This window comes from Camarhynchus parvulus, chromosome 2, assembly GCF_901933205.1.
Source record: "Camarhynchus parvulus chromosome 2, STF_HiC, whole genome shotgun sequence".
Taxonomy (NCBI): Eukaryota; Metazoa; Chordata; class Aves; order Passeriformes; family Thraupidae; genus Camarhynchus; species Camarhynchus parvulus.
In genome coordinates, this window is record NC_044572.1 from 92,252,222 (window position 1) to 92,273,867 (window position 21,646).

General features: G+C 46.5%; 1 protein-coding gene across 6 annotated transcripts in view; it reads left to right on the forward strand.

Annotated features, from left to right (window-relative positions):
* RIPOR2 (RHO family interacting cell polarization regulator 2) overlaps positions 1-21,646 on the forward strand; it is a 109,575-nt gene that overhangs the window by 43,924 nt on the left and 44,005 nt on the right. The window contains exon 1 of one of the 6 annotated variants that reach the window (XM_030971907.1): positions 7,749-7,855. The exons of 2 other annotated variants lie outside the window; for them this stretch is intronic. Coding sequence is in view for 2 of the 4 variants with exons in the window: in XM_030971908.1 (XP_030827768.1) it covers positions 13,549-13,636 (88 nt within the window). In the remaining 2 variants the exon portion in view is untranslated. Of the gene's footprint in view, positions 1-7,748; positions 7,856-13,511; positions 13,637-13,831; positions 14,063-21,646 lie in introns of those variants that run through there. 3 more of the 6 variants (XM_030971908.1, XM_030971903.1, XM_030971906.1) reach the window with 3 other exon arrangements.

Consider the following 21,646-nt stretch of genomic DNA (forward strand, 5'->3'; position numbering starts at 1 on the left):
TTTCTCAGCTGGGTTATGTGTGTAAAGATCTCATGCAGTACCAAGTTCTGTTTCTTACTAAAGTCCGAGTACACTATCAATTATTTTCTCTAAAATCCTAATGATTGCCACTGATTGTACTCCATCTCCTTTAATTTTGCTTATATGACTTCAACATCAGCTATTCCTTGACGAGGCCAAGACCACTGCCAGCCTATCACATCATTAGTAACACAACATTATTTACAGCTCCCTGGAATTCCTCTGGTGTTGCAAGTTTTCTGAAACATCAACAAGAAGTTCCTAGGATAACTCTTCTCAAAATTACAGTTTTAAACTGTCTTCTGGGAAAGATCAAGGGGGAAATATTTTCCCATTGATATAGATTGTCAGATGGCACTGATATTTTCCCACATGCAAACCAAAACATTTGTTGAAAACTTCTGTGTTTTCTTCAGCATAATCCATAATTCCACAGTTTTTACTTGTGCTTCAGTAGGCATTGCTTTTCCTTATTATTCCTTGAAATTGCAAGTCACAGAGCTGGATGTGACAAAATAGGCTAGAACTATCCTCACAAAAATGCAACAGGTATTCAAAGCTTTGAAATGTTCAACCTCAAAGAAACTTTGTTAGCTCTTTCCCTTGTTTTGTAATAACAGTGCCTTGCACTGACATGGTGCTCTCTCCTTCAGAGGTTTTGCAGAGATTTTGCAAGTGACTGTGCTTATGTTCAGTGAAGAACTCCCTCTCCTCTGAAACGTGGTCAGTGTTGAACAGGGCACAGCTGTAAAGTGGAAAAGTTTAAAAAATAAATTATTTTAGCCTTTTGAAAGCACAGGGAGTGATAGGTTTAATTTCCTTTAAGCCCTACTCACTATGTTAACTCAAAGCAAGTGTTTTCAGTTACTTTTACAATTTTGTTAGGTCAAATACCCACTTTGGGCAAAATGCTGTTTAATTTTTAGTGACTCTAAGTGCCTGGGATTCTGAAGTTATATTTCATTAAAAAGAAATCCCTTCCACTAGCACTAGGCTTCCCCTCCTCACTGCAGCCTGCAGTGATGGTGTGGATTTTCCCTGACTGTCTAAGATGAGGAGCCAAGCCCAGAGAGTGAGGGGGATTTGAGCACAAGTCATCTCTCTTGGCAGACCCTGGTTTCTCTGGGAGGAGAGCTGAGGTCTCACACAGAGTTGTGATGCCCCTGCACCCGCACAGCCTCTGACTGGGACCAGAGGCTCGGCACAGCAGGAGCTCCTGGATCAAGCAGACACATCCATGAGCAGAATTTGCAAGCAGTCAGCAAACATGGCCAGCACACCATGGAATCATGGATATGCTGAGTTGGAAGGGATGCATCAGGATCATCAAGTCCAGCTCCTGGCCCTGTACAGGATACCTTGAGTATGACTCAAGTGCCCAAGAGTATTGTTCAAATGCTTCTTGGACCCTGTCAGGCTGGTGCTGTGACCACTTCCCTGGGGAGCCTGTTCCAGTGCCCAGCCACCCTCAGGGTGAAGAATTTTTCTTGATATCCTGCCTAAACCTCTCCTGACTCTACTTCATGAGTTTCCTTGGGTCCTGTCACTTGTCACCACAGAGAAGAGATCAGTGCCTGGCCCTCCTCTTCCCCACACAAGGAAGTTGTGACTGCAATGAGGTCTCCCTTCAGTCTCCTCTTCTCCAGGCTGAACAGAGCAAGTGACCTCAGGTGCTCCTCACATGGCTTCCCCTCAAGGCCCTTCACCATCTTCATAGTCCTCCTTTGGACACTCTCTAACAGTTTAATATTTTTTTATGTTGTAGCACCCAAAACTGCCCACTGCACTTGAGGTGAGGCTGGCCCAGCTCAGAGCAGAGCAGGACAATCCTTTCCCTTGCCCAGCTGGTGATGCTGGGCCTGATGCCCCCCAGGACGCATCTGGCCCTCCTGGCTGCCAGGGCACTGCTGACTCAGGTTCAACTTGCCATCAACCAGTCCCTTTCCACAGTGCTTCTCTCCAGCCTCTTGTTCTCTAGTCTGTACACACAACCATGGTTGCTCCGTCCAGGGTCCAGAATCCAGCACTTGCCCTTGTTGAACTTCTTACAGTTGGTGATTGCCCAGTCCTTTAATTTGTCAGGGTCTCTCTGCAGGGCCTGTCTGCCCTTGAGGGAGTCAACAGCTCCTCTCAATTTAGTGTTGTTGGCAAACTTGCTTGGTATTCCTTCAAGAATTAGGTCCAAATATTTTGTTAGCACCCTATCCACACTGAGAATGCACAGGAAAAGTAGAAATTAAGCTGTGATTTATTGCAGATCTTCTAATGCAGCTGCTCTACACTGACCTCTCCTCACACCTCCACTTCCCACTTCCTGTGTATGCCCTCTGGTTGTACATGGGGTAACCATAACCTCTCAGGTCAAATTCCACACAAAACCCTATCAGTGTTTCCAAATAATGGGGTAGAGAAACCAACACTGTCTTTTTCATTACATTCATTAAGGGTGTGCTCCAGTTCAGTAGACCAGAGCCCCATTTTAGATGGTGCACTGCACAGAGTCCCAGGGCTCTTCCCTTGCCCAAGACTGACATGCTCCTTTTGGCATACAGATGCATTCCAGCACTGCTGCCCATCAAGGCTCCTGTGAGAACAGAACTGCATCAAATGTTCAAGGTGTGCTTCAAAAATGCAGCAGATGCCTTTGCATCCTTGTAAAGCCTGCCTGTCCTTTACAAGATGGAAAATAGCTTTAGTTCTGGGGTTTGGGACCAACTCTGAGGCTTAGCTGAAATGAAAGCTAGCTGCTGTACATGATTATGTGCAGTGCCCGCACATAGTGAGGTTAGAGATGTTAGAGAAAACTGAGGATAAGCCTTGGATGTTAACTTACAGTTGAGACTCTTTATTCAGCAGCAATTCAGGTTAAGCAACTTTTCTCTTTCCCTGAAGCAATACTAGACACTGTGCTTTTCTTGGACGTACAACTGCAGTGGCTTGTCAAATGTCACATGGGGCCATCCATGTCACAGCCTGTCTGTGACCCATGGGACCAGGTTTCTTTCCATGCTGTATCTAGCCCTGCTTTGGTGAGACCACTCAGGTATGACCCCTCCCCACAGAGTACATCAAAGTGGTGTAACTTTAAGAGAATTATGTTTTCTAATGCTACTCATGTGTTCATATCAGTATGGTATTCCAGCAAATGCCCACCTCAGAGATATACAGAGATACTTTTTTTCCTATGTTTTCACTCCAGAGAGTTTGACACAGCTACTTTTTATCCAGCATACCAGTTCCCAATACTTCAGGAGGCTGTTGTAAGGATGAGCAGCCTTGCAATGTATCAGGCATGGGAGCTTCTCCTTCCTGACTGCTGGGAGACTGCAGATCAGTGTCCTGAAAACATTTACAGGTCCCACCAGCCCTTCTTGTCCTTTTGGCTTATCTCACATTCCTGGAGAAAGTGAATGCTGTACTCCCTTCAGCCCAGAGGATGAGAAGTCCCATCACCAAGGCAACAGTGTCTGCTTCATCCAGATAGATGGATTGTAGTGAGATATTTGGCCTATAAACTCAGATTGAAGCACCTTTCTGCAGAGCATGATCAGACCTATTTTAACACACAAGACAAGGATGGCAAGGAAAAAAGTGTGCTGCCTTATGGAGCATTTTTGTTATTCCTGTTTATACTAAATGCTCCACTCACCTGCTTCTTACAGCTGCTTCATTCTGGTTGTGGTCCATGGGTGGACTCAGAGTTATGCAGACGGGGGCGAGAGCTTTTTGTGGTCAGAGGAGTCTGTGTGAGACGCCCATCCCCACCCCAGGCGCCCCCACACTGACCCACCCGCAGTGCTCTGGAACTTCCAGCTGTCATGGGCAGCTGGAGGATTATTTTTAACAGGGCATTGCACTCCATATATGAAGCAGAAAAGTTTGAGCCCATGAGCCCCAAAGAAAAAAAATTTAAAAAAATATTGAAATGAGAGACCCTTTCTCCTTTGTTCTCTCCCTATTTTTTAATTAAAACTTTTGATCTTTTTGGTGCTTCCTTCTCCGTTTCTGGAAGGCAGCTTTTTTGGTTCATATCTGTTGATGATATTTCTAGATCACTAATAATAACAACAGTGAGGGGAAAATCCAGGCCAAATAAACAAGTGGCATATAACCAGCCCTCATAGAAAAGAGGAAGGTATGTACAAGCCAGAGAGAAACCACTGATCAGGTGTGCTTGGGGTGCCTTCTAAGCTTGCAAAACAAGTGTCACACCAAAGGCTGAAGCAAAGCTGCCTTTTTTTGCACATTTTCCCCCTCCTGGTTTTACATAGCATCTTTACAAAGTTCCAAGAAACACAAGCTTTTTGTCGCTCAGTCCCATCATTAAATTCACAAAATAAATGTGTCTTGGCCAACGTGAGTGGGTGGCGTAAACAACTTCACCCCTTTAATAATTCGAGGCACAGCTCAGCCGCCTGTGAAATGAGCTTCCGCCTGCCTGGATGCTGAACCAAAGCCTTGTGGTTGGTGCACCATGGGTGTGACAGGCACAAAACAACCGGCTCAGGAAGTGCAGAGTTAAAAGGCGAGGAGTGAAAACAGGCTGTGTGTATGGATGAGGCGGGGGAGAAAGGGAGAGAGTCGTCAAGCACTTGACAATGTCACAGAGGCCCTAAAAAGTTGATGGTGGGAAGATTTCCCAATAGGAGGATTTCTCCTATATTCTCAGCATTGCTTGTGGAGGTGAGGGGTGTTGTCAGGCCACACAGAATTTTAAGCAGTGTGTTGTTGATCTGGCATCCAGGAGCAGGGAAATGGTTTGAAGCAGAGGTTTATGCTATGAAAGAGTCCCTGATATTCCTGTGTCTTTGGCAACTGGAAAACAGGTGAAGCAAAAGTGCTATGGAATTCCTGAGCATAAAAAGCTTCAATCTGCATAACTTAATGGGGGCTGGCATTGGCTTTCTCTAGTTTAACTGCAGGTAGTCTGGGAGTTGGAAAGTTCAGAGATGCAGAGCTTGGAAGTGATACCTTGAGTTCTAATAGTTGATAAAAAGGTTGGAAGACAAGAAGTAAAGTAGAAAGATATGAAGCCATGGAGAGTGAGGAAAAAACCTGGTATTTTGGGGAAAAGCCTGCTGTGACCAGCCCTTGCCTGAAGAGATAAACACAGTGGATAAACACATCTGGCTGCACCCAAATTGGGGCAGTTTGAATGCCCTCTATTCCAGCCTTCTCTGAGATTTAGTGTTCTAGCTCCTCAAACTGGCTACCTTATGTTCCTCTTAGTCAATAGTGAGTGTGTTCAAGAAGGAGGGAGGGCAAGGGTGGAAACAAGCCCCTCCAGGTGCCAGTTCAGGGCATGGACATAGGGATCCTTCACTGCTGGAAGACCTGGGCTCTTTTGCTGACCATGGCATTTCCCTGGTGCTTGCCTGGCAGCAGTGGGCACAAGTGTAGTTGGTGCCTGTCGGGGTCCACAGCCCAGCATTCCCACACACAGGGCAACAGGAGGCAGATCCACTGCAGCAGTGGGGTAGACTCATCTTTGTGATAGCAGGTTCAACGAGGAAGCCCTGCAGCGGCTGCTTACCATTAAAGCTCAATATTTACTTGAGCTTTGCCTCTAACTAGGATCCAGTAGCTAAGGTAATCCCCATATAGGCCTGGGTTAGGTTTCCCCAGTGCACAGTGATGCTTTTAGTTATGCCCCACTGGGAAAACTGCCTGCACTTGCTGCTGCTCTGTGGCATTATGGAGGGGGAGCTCAGCACCCAGGTTGCTCCTGCAGCTTCACTAACCAGAGCCCTGCCCTGGATTTACTGCCCATGTCATAGCATTGTGTGAGCCTGCCTACAATTAACCACAACCCATTCTACAGAAAAGAAAAGACACTCAAAATAGTCCAGCAAAATAAATGCTCGAGCCCAAAATCCCAGGTGAAATGACCACCCTGGGAAGCAAACCCCAAAACTGCCCCAAAAACTCAGACAGAGCTCTCCGAGGTGACTATAGCAGTGCACACAAGGGCTGGCAAAAGCTCCCCTTTCATCATACCAGGCTGTTCCTCAGGCTAGCCCTGCCTTCCTGCCCTCCCTGTGCCCAGCCCTAGGGGAAGTGACCTGCAATGATGAGCTTTTGTGCAACTGATCCTCTCTTCATGCTATGTAACACCAGAGTGAAAAGCCCCCAACCCTCCGCACTCCCCAGGGAGTGCACCTATGGTTCAGGTATGGCAGCAGCTGAGTGGTACCCAGGAGGTTCCCTGGAGGAGTGTTTCAGTCACCTGTGGCAGAAGAGAGAGGGACAGCCTCTCTGAGGGGCTTGGCACGATGGCTAAAAGCTCTGTGAATATATTCAATATATGTCATTAACATAGTCATTAAATTTTCAAGGACTCTGGCAGGACCTCAGGGAGATGAGCTTATAAAATCTCACACATGAGCCCCACAGCTTTCTCAAATTTGTGATTAAGATGCCAGTGGCTAACAAGGCCGGCCAGAATTCAGGCTCCATGGCATAACTGGAGCTTTGTTCACATCCTTCTCATTTCATGGCAGCTCAGAGCAGTGGAAGAGCTCTGTTGTGAATGTGGATATTGTCTATAAGGCACCATCTCTTTTAAGCAGTTGGTTGTGACTGTGTAGAAGTGCAGTTTGCCACCTGAGAGCTCCTGTAAGTTTTGGAGTCCTGCTCACTGCCTACTGCCTTCACTCTGAACTAACAGATTTCCTTTTCTTGAGGGTCTTGGAGAAGAGAGATACTTTTATAGATGTAGATAGATTTGAAACCAGATAGCATCTCTGAGATCCTCCTCCAAATACACGCTAGGAGTGCCACATAGCAATCCCAGCGCACACTTAACAAGCGAGGCTCTTTTTTTTTTTTTTTTTTTTAATTGAGAGGGGTGGGAATGTTGAAAAGAATCCATACAAAATATTCTTAAAGAAAAATAAAGCCACAGGAGGAGCAGAGCAGTCCAGCACTGCTGAGCTCAGCTGTGGAGTTGGATGTCAGTAGTTTTTTTTTTTCTAGTTTCCCCATTGAAACGCAGGCAGCTCGGGAGGTCCTGATGTGCTCTGCCTCTTCTGTCACTCTGGGGAGCTTCCTGCCCACTCTATTCCTGATGCCTGTTGTGAGCCAAGGAAGAGTTAGCTTAATCAGCAACATCAGCTTCTGAGTAGTGCCAAGTTGTTGTCATTAATCACTTCAAAAATCACTGCACTGAAAATAGTACATAGGGTCAGATGTTCAAAAACTGGCATGGTTTCACTGGTGTCATTTAACCTCAGCCACAAAGCCAGAACACACCCCTGAAGAAACACTTCTTATTTGCTTTACGTATTATTTATGAATTTTAAATCCACTCACACAAAGCTGCTCTTCACCCTTCCTAGAGGAAATAACTGCTATGAATGGTCAATCACCTCCAGGTGAAGGCAGGCTGGACCAACAAGGAATGTGTATCCCCCCAAAAGATGCCTGAGGGTACTGGTCTGAGGGGTTGGTCGGAGCTTCTCTGTGCTACAGACCACCCTCTCTCCCTTGGAATCTCAGTCCAAATATTTGGCAGATGCACTTGGGGCTCATTACATTACAGAGGCAGCATGTTCACTGCGCTCCCCCGAATGGCATTCTGTGTGTGCTGCACTTGTTTTGTATTTGCTATATTTAAGCCACAGAAATATGCGCTGGGGAGGAAAAGAGGGAAGTGGTGGTATCTTGGAGGCAGGGAAGAAATGAAAATAATTTCTCAAAGCTGCAGTCCTCTGTGCAGAATTTTGGCTCACAAGAAGGAAAGAGGAGCACAGTCTCCGCACCAGGACCTCGACAGGTCACCCGTACTGCAGTTTATCTGGGAATGATTACAAGGCAGCTCTGGTGTTACACTAACGTAAGTAAGGATTGAAATTGCTTGGAGCCTTTGCACCTGAGGACTCCTTCTGGGTTTCTGTTATGAAACTGCCCTGTTAGGGACATGCAGGAAGACCAGTGTAGAGCACTGTGGAATTCATACATGGAACTAGATTTTTAAATGTCTGGCATTATTTGCTCCTTTGCTTCCTGCTTCCACCCCAGCCTTTGCAGCCTTCTTCTACCTGATCATCATTTTCCCCAGACCATGCTCATCATCCCTGCAGCTCCTCCCCTTCTTGCCATGGCCTGTGGGGCTCACAGAGCAGCAGGAAGGCAGGGCCTGTCTCTATGCTGCTGCTGGGGGTTGCAGCAAGGCAGGCCAAAGTCCTGGGTGCTCCTGACTTGCTCTTTCAGTCATGGACTGAGGATACCTTTGACGTTTGCAAATATGTCCTGTAGTGTCTTGCCCCATATAATACAATCTTTCATGATCCTTGGTCCTTCCAGGCCAATTGTCTGCTTCATATCATGGAGTGGAGAAGAACCAGAGTGCTTGTGCATGTATAAAGAAAGGCTTTCTCCTCCTCTGTGCTTTAGAGCTTGCCCAAAATTTGTTTCTCAAATGCAGGTGAGGGTGCAAGGGGAGTATGGAGGTGGACATGGGCTGGGGGCCACATTTTAACTGTAGTCCTGATGTCAGCAGCAAATTTCAGCAGCAGGTATTACTGCTTGATAACATGGGAAGAGATGGGCACAGTCCCTAAGAGAACCCCAAACAGATTCAGAATTCAGATTCAGCCTGCTGTCATGATGGACGATGAAGGTTGTGGCAGGGAGACTGGTCTGGGCATTTGAGAGCCAGGAAACAAGTAAGAGGCAAGAGATTACCTAATGATTCAAGAGGATCCCAGCAAGGAAGCTAGGAACATATTGACTTTCTGTCTACAAAGCTGAAACTGCTCCTGAAAATGGTCTAACAGGGTCTTCTTGATGTTGGTTGTACTGAGACAGGTAGCCCTGAGCAGGAATCTCACGTGCTTCAGACTCATGGAAAGCAATGTGTTCCACTGCCTGCACTCCTCTGGGCAAGTTGGTTTCATGGCTGTCCAGCAGCAGGACTTCAAGCCGGCCACTACCAGCAGCATGGATGATATTGTCCTGCAGCCATGCTCCCAAAAAGCAGGCTGCTAGTGCCATACCTGTCTCTCCAAGTCTCCAATCCCTCCGATAGTAGCTTTGACCATCTCATAGTGTAGCTGACTTCCAGCTGTCCAGGAAAGCAAAAATTAGTTTACAGCAGTTTTTCAAGTGCCTTAACTAGAAAACAAGGAATGATTTTCAAAAACAAAAGACACGGAAAAATAAGGATAGAGCTGCAGTACTAGACACACCATCCCCACACTTGGTGTGCTCGTAAGAGCAGCTCAGCCAGCCCTGTTGCTAAGCAGTCTGAGAAACTGGAATGTGCTGCTCCCTCCAGCCCTTCATGAACATTGCCACAGAAAACCTGCCCAGAAGAGGCATCAGTGCTGATTTTGAAACAGGTTTTGGGGGGAAAAAAGGCAGTTGGTGACTCCTTCGCGCTGCTCCCCCAAGTTATATACATGAGGATAGGTAGGATGTATGCTTGTGCATACACCTCCCAAACATCAAATGCTGCCAGAGGCATAGGCCATTGTGGGAAGTATTCTTGATCTGAAGGCAGCTATCTCAGACCACCACAAATGCAGCCAGGTGGGACAAAGAACAGATAAAAGAAGGATTACCGAGGGAAAGTGTTATCTCTGTGGTACATCAAAAGCTAAAGGTGACTCCCCTTTCTGTCCCTGGCCCTCTCCCTCTGTATCCATAGCTGTTCCTTGACATACCAAGCGTGTCCTGACCACCATGCCACAGGACAACCTCTGATTTATGCTTCGGTCATTCCCAAAGATCCAGCTGTGCTGAGCATCTGGCCAGAAGTCCCAAATGGAATTTGTTCCCAAATCATTGCAGAAGATCAGCACTAGTAGCTTTTCCCCACAAAGTGCCCCAGAGCAGCGAGTGGAAAGACTTGCAAAAGCACCATCATGAGAAATGAGGAACTTGAGGGTGGAGCAGCAAAATAGTGATGGGAAGTAAAAGAGAGGAAATGATTGCAGAGTGGTTAGAGGAGAGAAAAACAAGTCGGTATCAAACTCTCCTGGAAAGAGAGCAAGAAGTGTTACAGAATGACAATGAATGGGCAACAAACTGGACAGAGAAGCTATAAGTAAAGGAATGGAGTCAATCCAAAGAGCAGCATGGGCAGGGTGCAGTAGGAGAATTGTGGCTACACTTTAATATGCATAGTTGGAAAGAGTAATGGCAAACTTGCATACAGTCAGAATGTTAAAGCTCACATCTTGCTCAGATTGCTCATGGCAGGGGTCAGGGTCTTTTACCTCTCCTCTAAAAACTTTCCCAGGTGATGGTTCCAGCACCTGCCATGTTCCCCACTCTCAAATATGGTCATTTACCTATATTTTTGGACCAAGATCCCCAGGTAAGAACAGTCAGGTTTGCACCCTGTGTTCCCACAGAAGACTTTCCTGGGTGTGATACCTGCTGGAGATGTCCCGTGGGATGTCCATCAGCAATATGAAGATGCCTTGTGCATCCCTTCTGAGCGTAGGAGTTTTACACAGAAACACAGCAAAGACAAGTTACATCAGGAAAAACCAGGTAGAAATCATCTTCCTTAAAGGCTAGGGCAGGCCTGATCTACTTCAGACATCCAGAGCTCAAAGCTGTGGTCTGCCCAACCATCCCCCCACATCCTTTGGCCTCCTGCTGCTCTGAACATGCTAACAAGAGAGCTCCATGCAAATTGCTGTCTGGAAGGCCTGCCGAGCATTGCCACCCACCACCAATCTTTGCTTTCAGGTGAATGAAGTCACCCAGGCCTAAGTCTTTGTATCTGCACAACAGACATATATCCCCACAGCAAGCAGGGAAATTTCAACAATATCCCACTTTTTCAGGGGGGTCCACACAGAGCCCTCCTGCACAGTATCTTATAGGGGAAAGAGAGTTTCCCCTGGACCTCTGTCCAGACTACTGGGTCATGCTCGCCCTTTCCAGGTTTGTCTAGTCTGCAGTCCAGGACCTGAAAGCCTCTGGCTCTCTTGATTCAGGGGATTCAGTGGCCTGGAGTCTGTGTGGCAATAGGAAAAGTGAAGTACTTTTCAATATATCCACCCCCCCAGAGGGATGTGTAACTGATGCATATCAGCCAGAAAATCCTGCTCAGCCCTTTCAAGAAGCTTTCAGAGTGCCTGGGAGGAGCAGAGCATTTAGGTGTTCTCAGACTATAATCTCTTCTCTGATAATCCTGATTTACTCTTTGGCCTGGAAGCAAAGGCTAATAGAAAGCAAAGTGCTTTGGCAAAGCTCAGCAGGTAATTTAGTAGCTCTGGTTTAGTTGTCTCAAGTATAATGTGGGGTTACCAGTGCTGAGAATTAATGTTTGTTAAGGTGCACTGGAGCTGTCTCAGAGACAGAAGTAGACCATAATTGTCAATTACTGCTTTGAAAAGGTCACTGTTTTCTGAAGACAAAGCTAAAATCAGCTGTTGTCACTTAGAATTTCACTGGGGACACTCATGATGACCTATTTTTAACATAACAGAAGATTACGCTGCAATACCGTGAATAATTTATAGGCATAGTAGCATGATCACAGCCACAATACAATGGCAGCTTCAGTTCCTGCCAGATGATGGAGGGAGACAGAGCTCTCTGGCAATTTCCACTGAATTAGCAAAACAAGACACACGTGGAATGACTGTCCCAGCCTTTCAAAAGCATGTGTGTCAGGATGAATACATGTCCAGAAGGACTAAGTGGGGCAAAGATTTTATCTAGAGCATCCATCAACCTACTCAGTCTCCCAGCTGTTTGAACAAGCACTGGGGGCAGAGAAGAGGGAGTGTGTGTAGGGCTTGGTGTGATGGGGAGGAGGAGAGTAGCCTTCTGCATTTGCTATGCTAAACTATATTGAGAAACCAAGAGAAACAGCTCATACATCCCTACCACATGTATTTGCATAGGATAGAGGATATTTCCTTGAAAGAGGAGGCTGCAATATGAATGAGGTAATTTGCATCTGCAACCTTAAGTTCAAAAAATCTCCTGCAAGATAAGATCAAAAAGGCCAGAGGGAATTGGTAACAATTGACCAGAACTGTAGGAGGCTCCAGGTTGAAGTAGGATGTTGCAATTAGTCTATGGCACTGAAAACCTTTAACAGATCACCAGGCTTCCGCAGTGAGAGCTGCCACCCCTTAAGAGGCTGAAATGGACTCAAACACATATTAAGTGTGCATGATGAGACATTTATAGCTTTCAGCGTTGCCACAAATATTTCCTCTCCTCTTTCCCTGGCATTCCATAGCCCAAAGTGCACAGCTGCTTTTTCCAGAAAGCAATTCCTCTGCCTTTGCCTCAGAGTTCACATCCTGTGCGACACACATGAAATGGGGGAACAGTTGATTCAGTCAGAGATGTAGAAAGGTCACCCTTAAAATTTTGCCTTGGAGCTACGGCAGTGACACAGTGTTGGCAACAGCCCCTACACTTCTTCTAGTGGAGAAATGGGTGCCTCTGGAAATACCACAGCCATGATTGCTGTAGAGCCCATCTGAACTCAGAAACCTTGGAAACAGCCTCGAGACCCCAGAGGTCCACACACCAGTGTGAAGAGCATGCTTCTCTGCTTTTACTAAATCTGGAGTAATTTTGTCTCATTTCTACTTTCTAAGGCTACAGGGTTTATTTTCAGCATACAATATAAATAACTCATATTCATTGTTCCTGCTAAAAATTACTTCAGATGATAGGTCATCTGGAATTGGCAGCTTGGATTTTTTATTCAGGGACGGTTTTGGGGATTGTTTTACATGCAGAATGCTCTGCAAAACCTAGCTCTGTCTTCCTTGTCATTTGCTTAACTTCTTCATACAGTATCGCCCTCTGTGTGACAGGTCAGTGTACTCAATGAAAACAAAGTGGTGAGTCTACCTATCCTGACCCAAATGGGGAAAGATACAGGGATATGGGGAGGGTATCAGCATTGACTTCTCAAGCCTCCTTCCAAATTGTGTCTATTTACTAACCCCATAGATTTGCCAGGGATTCCCTCTGCTCCTTTCTCCCTCCCCCAAAAAAGAACCACTTGCAGCTGTTTAAGAGGCACAAGGGAGATCTTGTTTGAAGGACCCTACAACAGCTTTAAATGCTGGCAGAGGAACAGCAAATCATATAGAAAATACAACGTGTGTATGGTACTTCTGTTGGCGGATGTAAAGTCCAGTATTAAAAAAAGTCACAAAAGAGAAATTAAGAAGTCCTAAGGGTAGCAACAAATATATGCAAAATCCATATCTCTCTAGAGAGATATAGTGGTAGTAAATAGGAACATTTTGGAAGGAACACTAAATTTGAAGAAAATACAGCCTTTTTTTCCTTGGGGCAACAGAAAAGATGCTTAAAGGAAGAAACGCAAGGCCCATTCATTGCAATGTTCTTTCATTTATATTCGCCTTTAACTGCTGTCTTCAGCCCGCCCAACATCCAAATTTAGAGCTTTCATACACACTCCTGACGGCAACGGAGGCTGCAGCGAGTGGTCCACCGGCCGCGGGGAAGGCAGGCGGCTGCAGCCCGTTCCCTGCCCCATTCCAGGCGGGAAGGGTCAGAGGGATTTTACAGATGTTCCGCCTTTGGGACAAACGGCCTGAGGGGCCAGGCGCATCGAGCGAAAAAAAGGAAGAGCAGCACGGCCGCCTCTCCCAAAAAGGTACGGGGGCACCGGCAGCGCCGCATCCCGCGGGGCCGGGGCCGGGTCTGGGGGGCTGCGCACCCCCCACTGCCCGCGGCTGGGGGCGGGCGGCAGCAGCACCGCCTCCGCCGCCTCCTCCGCCCCCGCCTCCCGCCCGCCGCGGCTCCGCAAGGAAAAGCCGGCAGCGGCTTCGCTCGCTGCCAGAGCGGCGGTGAGCGGCGACGGAGGGGAGCTGTCCTCGCTTGTCTTCGATTTTGATTTTTTAATTTCATTTTAAAGCTTTAATTTTATCCTTTTTGTTTTTAGAAATTATTATTCGCTGTTTGTTAGTTTTCCAGCTGCGGGCGCTGCCGCCCGGGATGGGGCACCGCGGTGCCCGAGGAGCGCTGGGCGGCGGCGGGCGAGCGGCGTCCCGGAGCGGGCTGTGAGCCGCGGCAGCAACAGGTACCCGGCCGGGCTCCCGGAGGGGTGCGGGGCCCGAGCCCGCGGGGGAAGGAAGGAACGAAGGAAGGAAAGAAGGAAGGAAAGGGGCGCTGCCGAGCGGGGACGTGGCCGAGCGCAGCTCCAGGGCTGCGGGGCTGGAGAGCCGCGCTCACAGGAGCGGGTCCCGACCCTGCTCATCTGCCGCCGCCGGCGGCAAGGTTTTGAGAAGGGCAAAGGCGCTCTTTTGGGGCGTCTCGGGCACGGTTTTAGGCTGTGATTGTGAAGAAAATCTTCACAACACATGGGTGTTCGCTGAGGGACATGAAACTGGCTTAATATATTCTCACAGAGCGTGGAAGTGCTTAGCCCTGTTTCCATAAAAAAGTCTCGGCGTTTCCTTAGGTCTTGTCTTTCTATTTCCAGAGGGCTTTTATGGTATTACTGGTTAGAGGAGAGCTTAGACCCTCTTAAGTTCCCTTTACAGTCCTCTGGCTCGTTCCCAAGGACTGATGCAAACCCATTACACTCTGGCATTGCTCTTCAGTTTACTTTTGAATGCCCTGGTTACAAAAGGTCACCCTAATCCTGTGACTGGTCTTTCTATTGCTGTGTTAGCCGAGCATTTTGCTGTCTCTCATTCAAAGTTTCAAAACGCTTTCTGGAAATTGTGTGCTTGTGGCCGTGCTGCCTTTGCACCCTTTCATCCGTCTCTCTGGGAAGAGCTGAGTGTATTCCCAGTGTAATTTCAGCATTCATTAATCTGGCCATGCATTCAGCCACGCTCATTTTAATTACCGTGTTTGAGCTGCTGTCATGCAGCTGGAGCCCGGGGCAGGGAACACGCTCCCAAACAGAAACATCATCTTCTCCAGTGGTTAATTAGGTTTCACAAGTGTCCCTCTCCTGCATAAACAAAAGCAGGAGCATACCCAAACAGAGAGCTTAAGGAAGGAGACAGGAAGAAGGTGTATTTCCTGAAAGATTCCTGTGCTGGTTGCCCAGCTGTCTTGGAGGTCTTCACACAGTGGGAAGAGACACAACGTGTTGTGGTTTGTGTGGCCAGACTCAGAAAGGTATCCACTGGGATGGGTTCAGAGCCCTGCTTTATAACCATAATGGGCAAATGTGACAGATTGTTCCACGTTTAAATGAGTGTGGGTGGGTATATATGTTGCACAGTGGGAGTCTAAAGGTAGCAAAGTTTCTTTTTTTCCGATAAATCCAGTGTTTTCTAAGCTAGTAACTGAAGATTAGGGCAGTCACTTAAGATGGTGTCTGTGCTGCCTGCAAGTGCAGATAAGCACTTGTGCAAAGTGAACTTTGACAATCCCAGCATCCATAACCCGATGCTGGTTTAACTTTTGGCATCCAAGCAGCCTTTCCTCGGCAAAGTGTGGGCCTTGGGGGTTTCCTTTGTTTTGTATTGTTTTTAAAAAGCAGCATGTTTAATTTCTTTCCAGGATCCTGCATAAGAAACAGAGCACTTAGCTTTGGCATGTTGCTGCTCCTCTCTAGAATGACAGTACAGTTTTACCTTAGAGGTTTTTCTGCCTCAGAATTAATATTTCTTAAATGGTTGGTAATGTGTAAGTGGAGAAGTGTGTGGTTTGTGAAGGAGCATCTGTAAGTGAAAAAGGTGTTTTTCTTCCCTTGTGCTTTCAAGGCACATGACCATTTTATTCACCTGTATGACAGAGCAAACGCTTGGGCTAAGAGTGGTACCAAGCATGGCCTCAAAGCTCACAGTGGCGTGCTTACATGCCATGCAGGGTTACCTTTTGCTCTTCGATATTTTTTAAGCCCAAACAGGCTGAAAGGTAACTTCCACACAAAGTGCACTGCTGGAAAAGGTCTGGGGAAGCCGCCTTGCTTTCCTGCTGGGAGAAGTGGGAGTGAGAGCTATAAGCAGTATTGGCTTTTTCCAAAAAAGGGATGGCTGGTTTGACACTTTTTTTTTCCTGATGCTATACATGTGGCAGTGACAAGCTGCTCCCAGACAACCCACTTAACTGGGGTAGTTTTCATCAGGCAAGCTAGGCTGGGAGCAGCTGGGAGATAGACGGCTTGTGTCTGTGGCCATTCAGCCTGCACAGAGCATCAGCTGAAAGCAGACTGGGAAGGAAGTGAGGACAGCAATGCCTGAACACACGCTCCTGACACAGGCTTGTTAGAGAGGGCTGGGATGTGAATTAGTATCAGATAGGGGCCTGTCACATCGCTTTGAAGCTGTGTGGTTCCTGGATGACTCTATTAACAAAATGGGAGGGGGGAAAAATGGTTATTTTCTCACTTAGCAGGAGCTTGGAGGTCATTGTTTTGTTCACTCAGCTTGCAGTGCCTGCTGATTTTCTGAAAGGAAGGTTGCTAGAGGAGTGTCTTACTAAGAGATTCTCAAAATTGATCAGGAAGAACACACACTGATTTTTTTTTTCCCTCCACTAGTTTTGCACTGATTGTTGCATTGGCTCCAAGATGTGCTTGCCCCTTTAGCAGGCAGAGAGAAAGAACTGGGCCTGCTTGGAATTTAAAGTCAAATGTGAAGTCTTTTGAGAGCAAAAGCAATTTTGCCCTGGGAGACTTCACAAACCATGGTGGCTGCACGTTAAACACATCCCAGTGTCAATGAGAATTTGAGTCGCCAACATCTTTGTTTCCCATGCTGTCCTTCAGTTCAGTTACACCAGGGCAAAGGCAGAAGGGCAGTCTGTGAGCAGGGGAGCCAGGCAGCTGGAGGAGGAATGGCAGGATGGGCTTTGCCAGCTCCCCATGAGAGAGCTGGAAGGAGGTCAGCAGCAAAAGCCAACCCTGGGTGTAATAAACTGGATCATATTATAGGTCTCTGCCTAATGTCAGGAATGGCTTAGCTAAGGCTGGGCAGTCAGCTCAGTTTGAGCTCCGTGACTGTCCTTCCCTATATGCCCCAAGTCAAAGCAGAAACTGCATTTCCTTGTCCACAGCTCTTCTGCAGCTTTATTTCTGCTTCTCAGTGCAAACACTGCTCATGCCCTCACTTATCTGCAGCCACGTAGGCTGTGTGGCTGGCCTGGGGATTAATCCTGTCCTGTCCCTTCCCATAAAGCTGGTGCTCTGGTGCCTGAAATACCTCCAGGCAGGTATTTCAAGGGGAAAGGAAACAGTGGGTACCAGGTAATCTTCTCTGGCCACTGTCGTTATCCCCATCTGGCAGCCTAGGGACAGACAACCTTCAGCTCTTGTTTTACAGCAAGTGGGCACCAGTTTTATCTCAGCCTTCACAGAATCATAGAATGGCTTATATTGGAAGGGACCTTTAAAGGCCATCTAGTCCAAGCTCCCTGCATTGAGCAGGGACATCTTCAACTAGATCAGGTTCCTCAGAAACCTGTCCAACCTGACCTTAAATGTTTCCAGAGATGGGGCATCTACCACCTACCTCTCTGGGCAACCTATGCCAGTGTTTCACCACCCTAATTGTAAAAAGAAAAATTCTCATGTCCAGCTTAAATCTGCCCTCTTATAGTTTAAAACCATTACCGCTTCTCCTATCACTACAAGTCTGCATCCAGGGGATTTGAATTAAATCTCTTGAATTTTTGCTCTTCAGCTCTAGCTTTGAAGTGTTTTTGCTGCTGGGTCTGGTGCTGTTTGGAAGAAAGAAGATTCCACCTCCCCATTCCCATCCAGGTTAATTAGGGAGCTGCCAGGAACCAAGCCATGATAAAAAATGATAGTCCCAATACATGCTGCCCCACAGATTTTGGGAGGTGTGGAGAAGGGCAGGTTTATGGTATGCTTGAATTGCTTTTTGGTTTCCACAAGTACAGACCCTGCCTTGTTCTTTGCATACGGGCTCTGCACCCAGTGGACTCAAGAAGTGAGTCCTCTAAGCATGACACAAGAAGTAACTGGCCTTTTTTCCCTAAAGTTATCTTTTTCTTGTGTCTTTTTATGTTGCAAGGGTATCCTGTAATTTTTACTTCTCGACCAGCACAAAAGAAATGATGGATTAGCACAGAAGTATGCGAGCATCTTCCTTCTTTTCAATGGGAGGAACAAATTGAAGCTGACAGTTCCCTGGAACCCGTGCAACACATGAAGTAGTCACAATAATACATTTTATCTTCCAGCCCTTTTAGAGCATCAGAAGCTTTCTGGTCTCTGATGCCTCCAGTAAGCTGACCTTGGCTGGCAGAGCCAACCATCTCATTACTGCTGTCCCACTGCTCACAGCCTGCCCTCTGTCCTGGCCCTCAAACAGCCTGATTAGCTGCAGCAGCAGCTATTGCTTTCCAGGTTGTGCAGCCTGCTGGTAACCCTTCAGTAACACCAGAACTGTTTAAAATAATTCCTTCTGTAATCAACCTTTTTTTTTTTTTTAAATACAAAAACCTCATCTAGCTGCAACGCCCAGAGATTTGTTGTAGATGGTTTTGTCCTGAAAAGCCTTGTCAACAGGAAAACTTCTAGTCATCCCTTAACTCCAAAAAGCAGTTGCAGCAGAGAAAATCTATCTGGTCATCACCAAGGTTCTGGTTTTAGCTTGTGCCTTTGCCTCTGCAAAACACCAGTCTAGACCAACCCTATCTTTTACTGTTTATATATTTGTATTTGAGCTGACCAAAAGAAGGAACTCCTTATCAGTGAAATCTGTAGGAGACAGGCAAATAAGCATCTGTACATAGCTGCAGAAGGTTCATTTTTCAACAGACCATGCAAGGTTGAACACCAGAACTTCCCTTCTCTTTCCTCAAATTAACATCTTGCTGTCGGACCAGCCAAAACTGCTTGATTTGTGCCTCAGTGAGGTGTCTTTCTTTATTGTCAGATTTGTCTTGCATCTGCTAGAAGTCTGAATTTGAACAGAGGAATAAAATTTTTGCTTGTAGCAAATGCACCCCTTGCGGATGCCTTAGAAAATGCTTTGAGGATCAAGGCTTGTGCTTGGAGTTGAGATGGTGACAGTGGTCTGTGATACTGCTGCAGGCAGGTAGGGCAGACTGTGTCACTCTGTATTCAAAGCCTGATAGGCATTTTCTTGTTGTGTAACATGAAGGAAAATGTATTTTCCATAATGAAGCAGCTTAAAATGTTTGGTTTTAAAATTTTTTAACCATGGTACAGAAGTAGTAGTGTATGTTACAGCTCTGTGCCATAATATCCCTGCAAGTAGTCTTTGGCCAGTGAGCCTCCTTGGGTATGGACACACCTTTTTCTCTGGTCACCCCTGTAAGCATTGCTGGATCATGGCAGCAACCTGTGCACTTTCCCAACCACAGAGGCACGTCAGTGGGTGACAGTGCTGTTGCCAATGCTCAATTAAGTGTGTAATGTGTTGCCCTGCATGACTGACTGCCCCTTCCTTGTCTCATTCAGTACATCCACAAAACAGTGTTCTGTTCAAAGAAGGACTTGGCTTTTCACAAAGAGGTGTTGGTGGCATTGGAAGAGTTGGCTGTGAGGTGCTCTTTGATTCACAAAGCTTTTTTTCGAATTCAGTGTGACACTTGCAGGTCACATCTACTTAGATATACATAAAATCTTATGTATAAGAAGAGATGTTTGCTAAAATAAACAGACAAGAATGTTTAGTTTATTAGATGTTCAGATTAATAAAGCCAGGAGCTGGAGTTGCTCACTGCAATAAGTCATCTGTGCTACACAAAACCAAACCAAAGCTATATTAAAAATGCTAAGACTCAGCTGAGGCCAGAGAATAATCAGCTTAAAAATTTGCCTACATAAACTAGGTTTTTGCTTCCTTTGAAATCAGAGGGAGATAGTGTCATCATCTCCCCAGATGACAGCTGGACCGCAAAGACTTGTTCCGTCATGCAGGTGCTGGACTGGAAGTGCTTTCAATACATTTGATTTCCATGCCCTACACTGAAAACAGAAGTTCCCTGAATGTTAGATGGCTTTTCATATGCAATTAACCATCAAAGGGTTGCTTTTTTCCCATTCTCTCCTAACTCTACCCTTAAAAAGAAAACAATCTTCCTTCCTAGTAGAGAAGGTGGCAGCAGTGGATCCAGTGTAGCAGCTCCTATCTTAAACTGAACCCTGTACACAGGGTTCCTCCAGGCACTGTATTTCTGGTGGGCATGTCATGCTGCCACCAGCTGAGGAAGACAATTGCCTCCATTGGCAGAAGGGCAAAATAATTTTCCATCCTCATGAAAAGCCACAATATTCTCCTTTTCCTATATCCTTAATGATGGTCTGTTAATATGACATGAATAGGAAAATGCAGAAATCAACAGAGAAGGAAAGAAGAAAGGAAGGGCAGCAGAGGACAAGCTACGTGGTCATTCCTAAAAGCTTGTCATTAACCTGCAATGGCCCCTGTAGATCTTTCTTTTAAATGGCATACTGTGGAATAGCAGGGATGTGCCAAGATGCACTGCCTTAATTTGTGTAATGAAAAGTTACAAGATAATTACCTTGTAGTTCAGTGACAAAAGCCCTGTCAGATCTTTTTGGTTCATGCTCGATTTATCTGTAATGTCTCTGTGTCTAGAAAACTCAAATGGTAACTAATCCTATAGCATAGCTGGAGGATATGGCATTTTAAACTCGGGATTTGGGTTTTTTTAATGTCCACTACAAATTAAATTTATTAATTAACCCTGACTAGATCTACTGCTCTAGATTTAAGGGTTTCGTCGGGTTTGAGTTGGCTTTGTCTGTGACAGCAAACTACAGACATTTGTTAATGTTTTTGGGCAGAAACAGCAGCAGGCACAGACCAGCCTGTATCTATGGCATTAAGCTCCCCTGCCTTTCAGAGGAGGAAGGCACATCAGGACTGCTTTGGGAATGATCCTTGGTCCATGCTTCCCAAAATATGCACAGTAGTTGTGTAAGAAAGCCCTCTCTGGCCCAAACCAGAACTGTGCCAGTGTCTGTTCAGCGTAACCTCCTTTGCCCCAAGGAGCAGAAAGCCATTGCAGAGACAAGCGGGAACAGCTTTTCTGTGCTGAGAAACTCAGAGTTGTAGGATGGTTTGTGTTGGAAGGGATCTTTAAGGGCCATCTAGTTCCAATCCTGCCCCTATCAGGAGCACCTTCCAGCAGAGCAGGTTTGCTCAATGTAGAGTCCAAGTCAACCTCAAATGTTTCCAGGAATGGAGCATCTGCTGCTGCTCTGTTGTAGATGTTCCAGTGTTTCAACACCCTCATTGTAAATTTCTTCCTTGTATCTAGTCTAAACCAACCCTCTTTTAGTTATAAAAGATTGCCTCTTGTCCTGTTACTGCAGGGCCTGCTGAGAAGTTTGACCCCATCTTTCTTATGAGCCCACTTCAAGTACTGAAAGGCTACAGTCCAGTCTCTCCGGTGCTTTCTCTTTGCCAGATGAACAACCCCAACTCTCTCAGCCTGTCTTTGCAGGAGGTGCTCCATCCCTCTGATCATGTCTGTGGCCTCCTCAGGACTCACTCCAGCATGTCCATGTCTTTCCTGTGCTGGGGGCCCTAGGCGTGGATGCAGTACTTGACATGGGGTCTCACCAGAGCAGAGGGGCAGTGTCCCTCGCCCTGCTGCCCACGTTGCTTTTCATGCAGCATAGAATGTTGCTGGCTTTCTGGGCTCCAGTTGCACATTGTTGAGTCATCTTGATAAGTGTTGA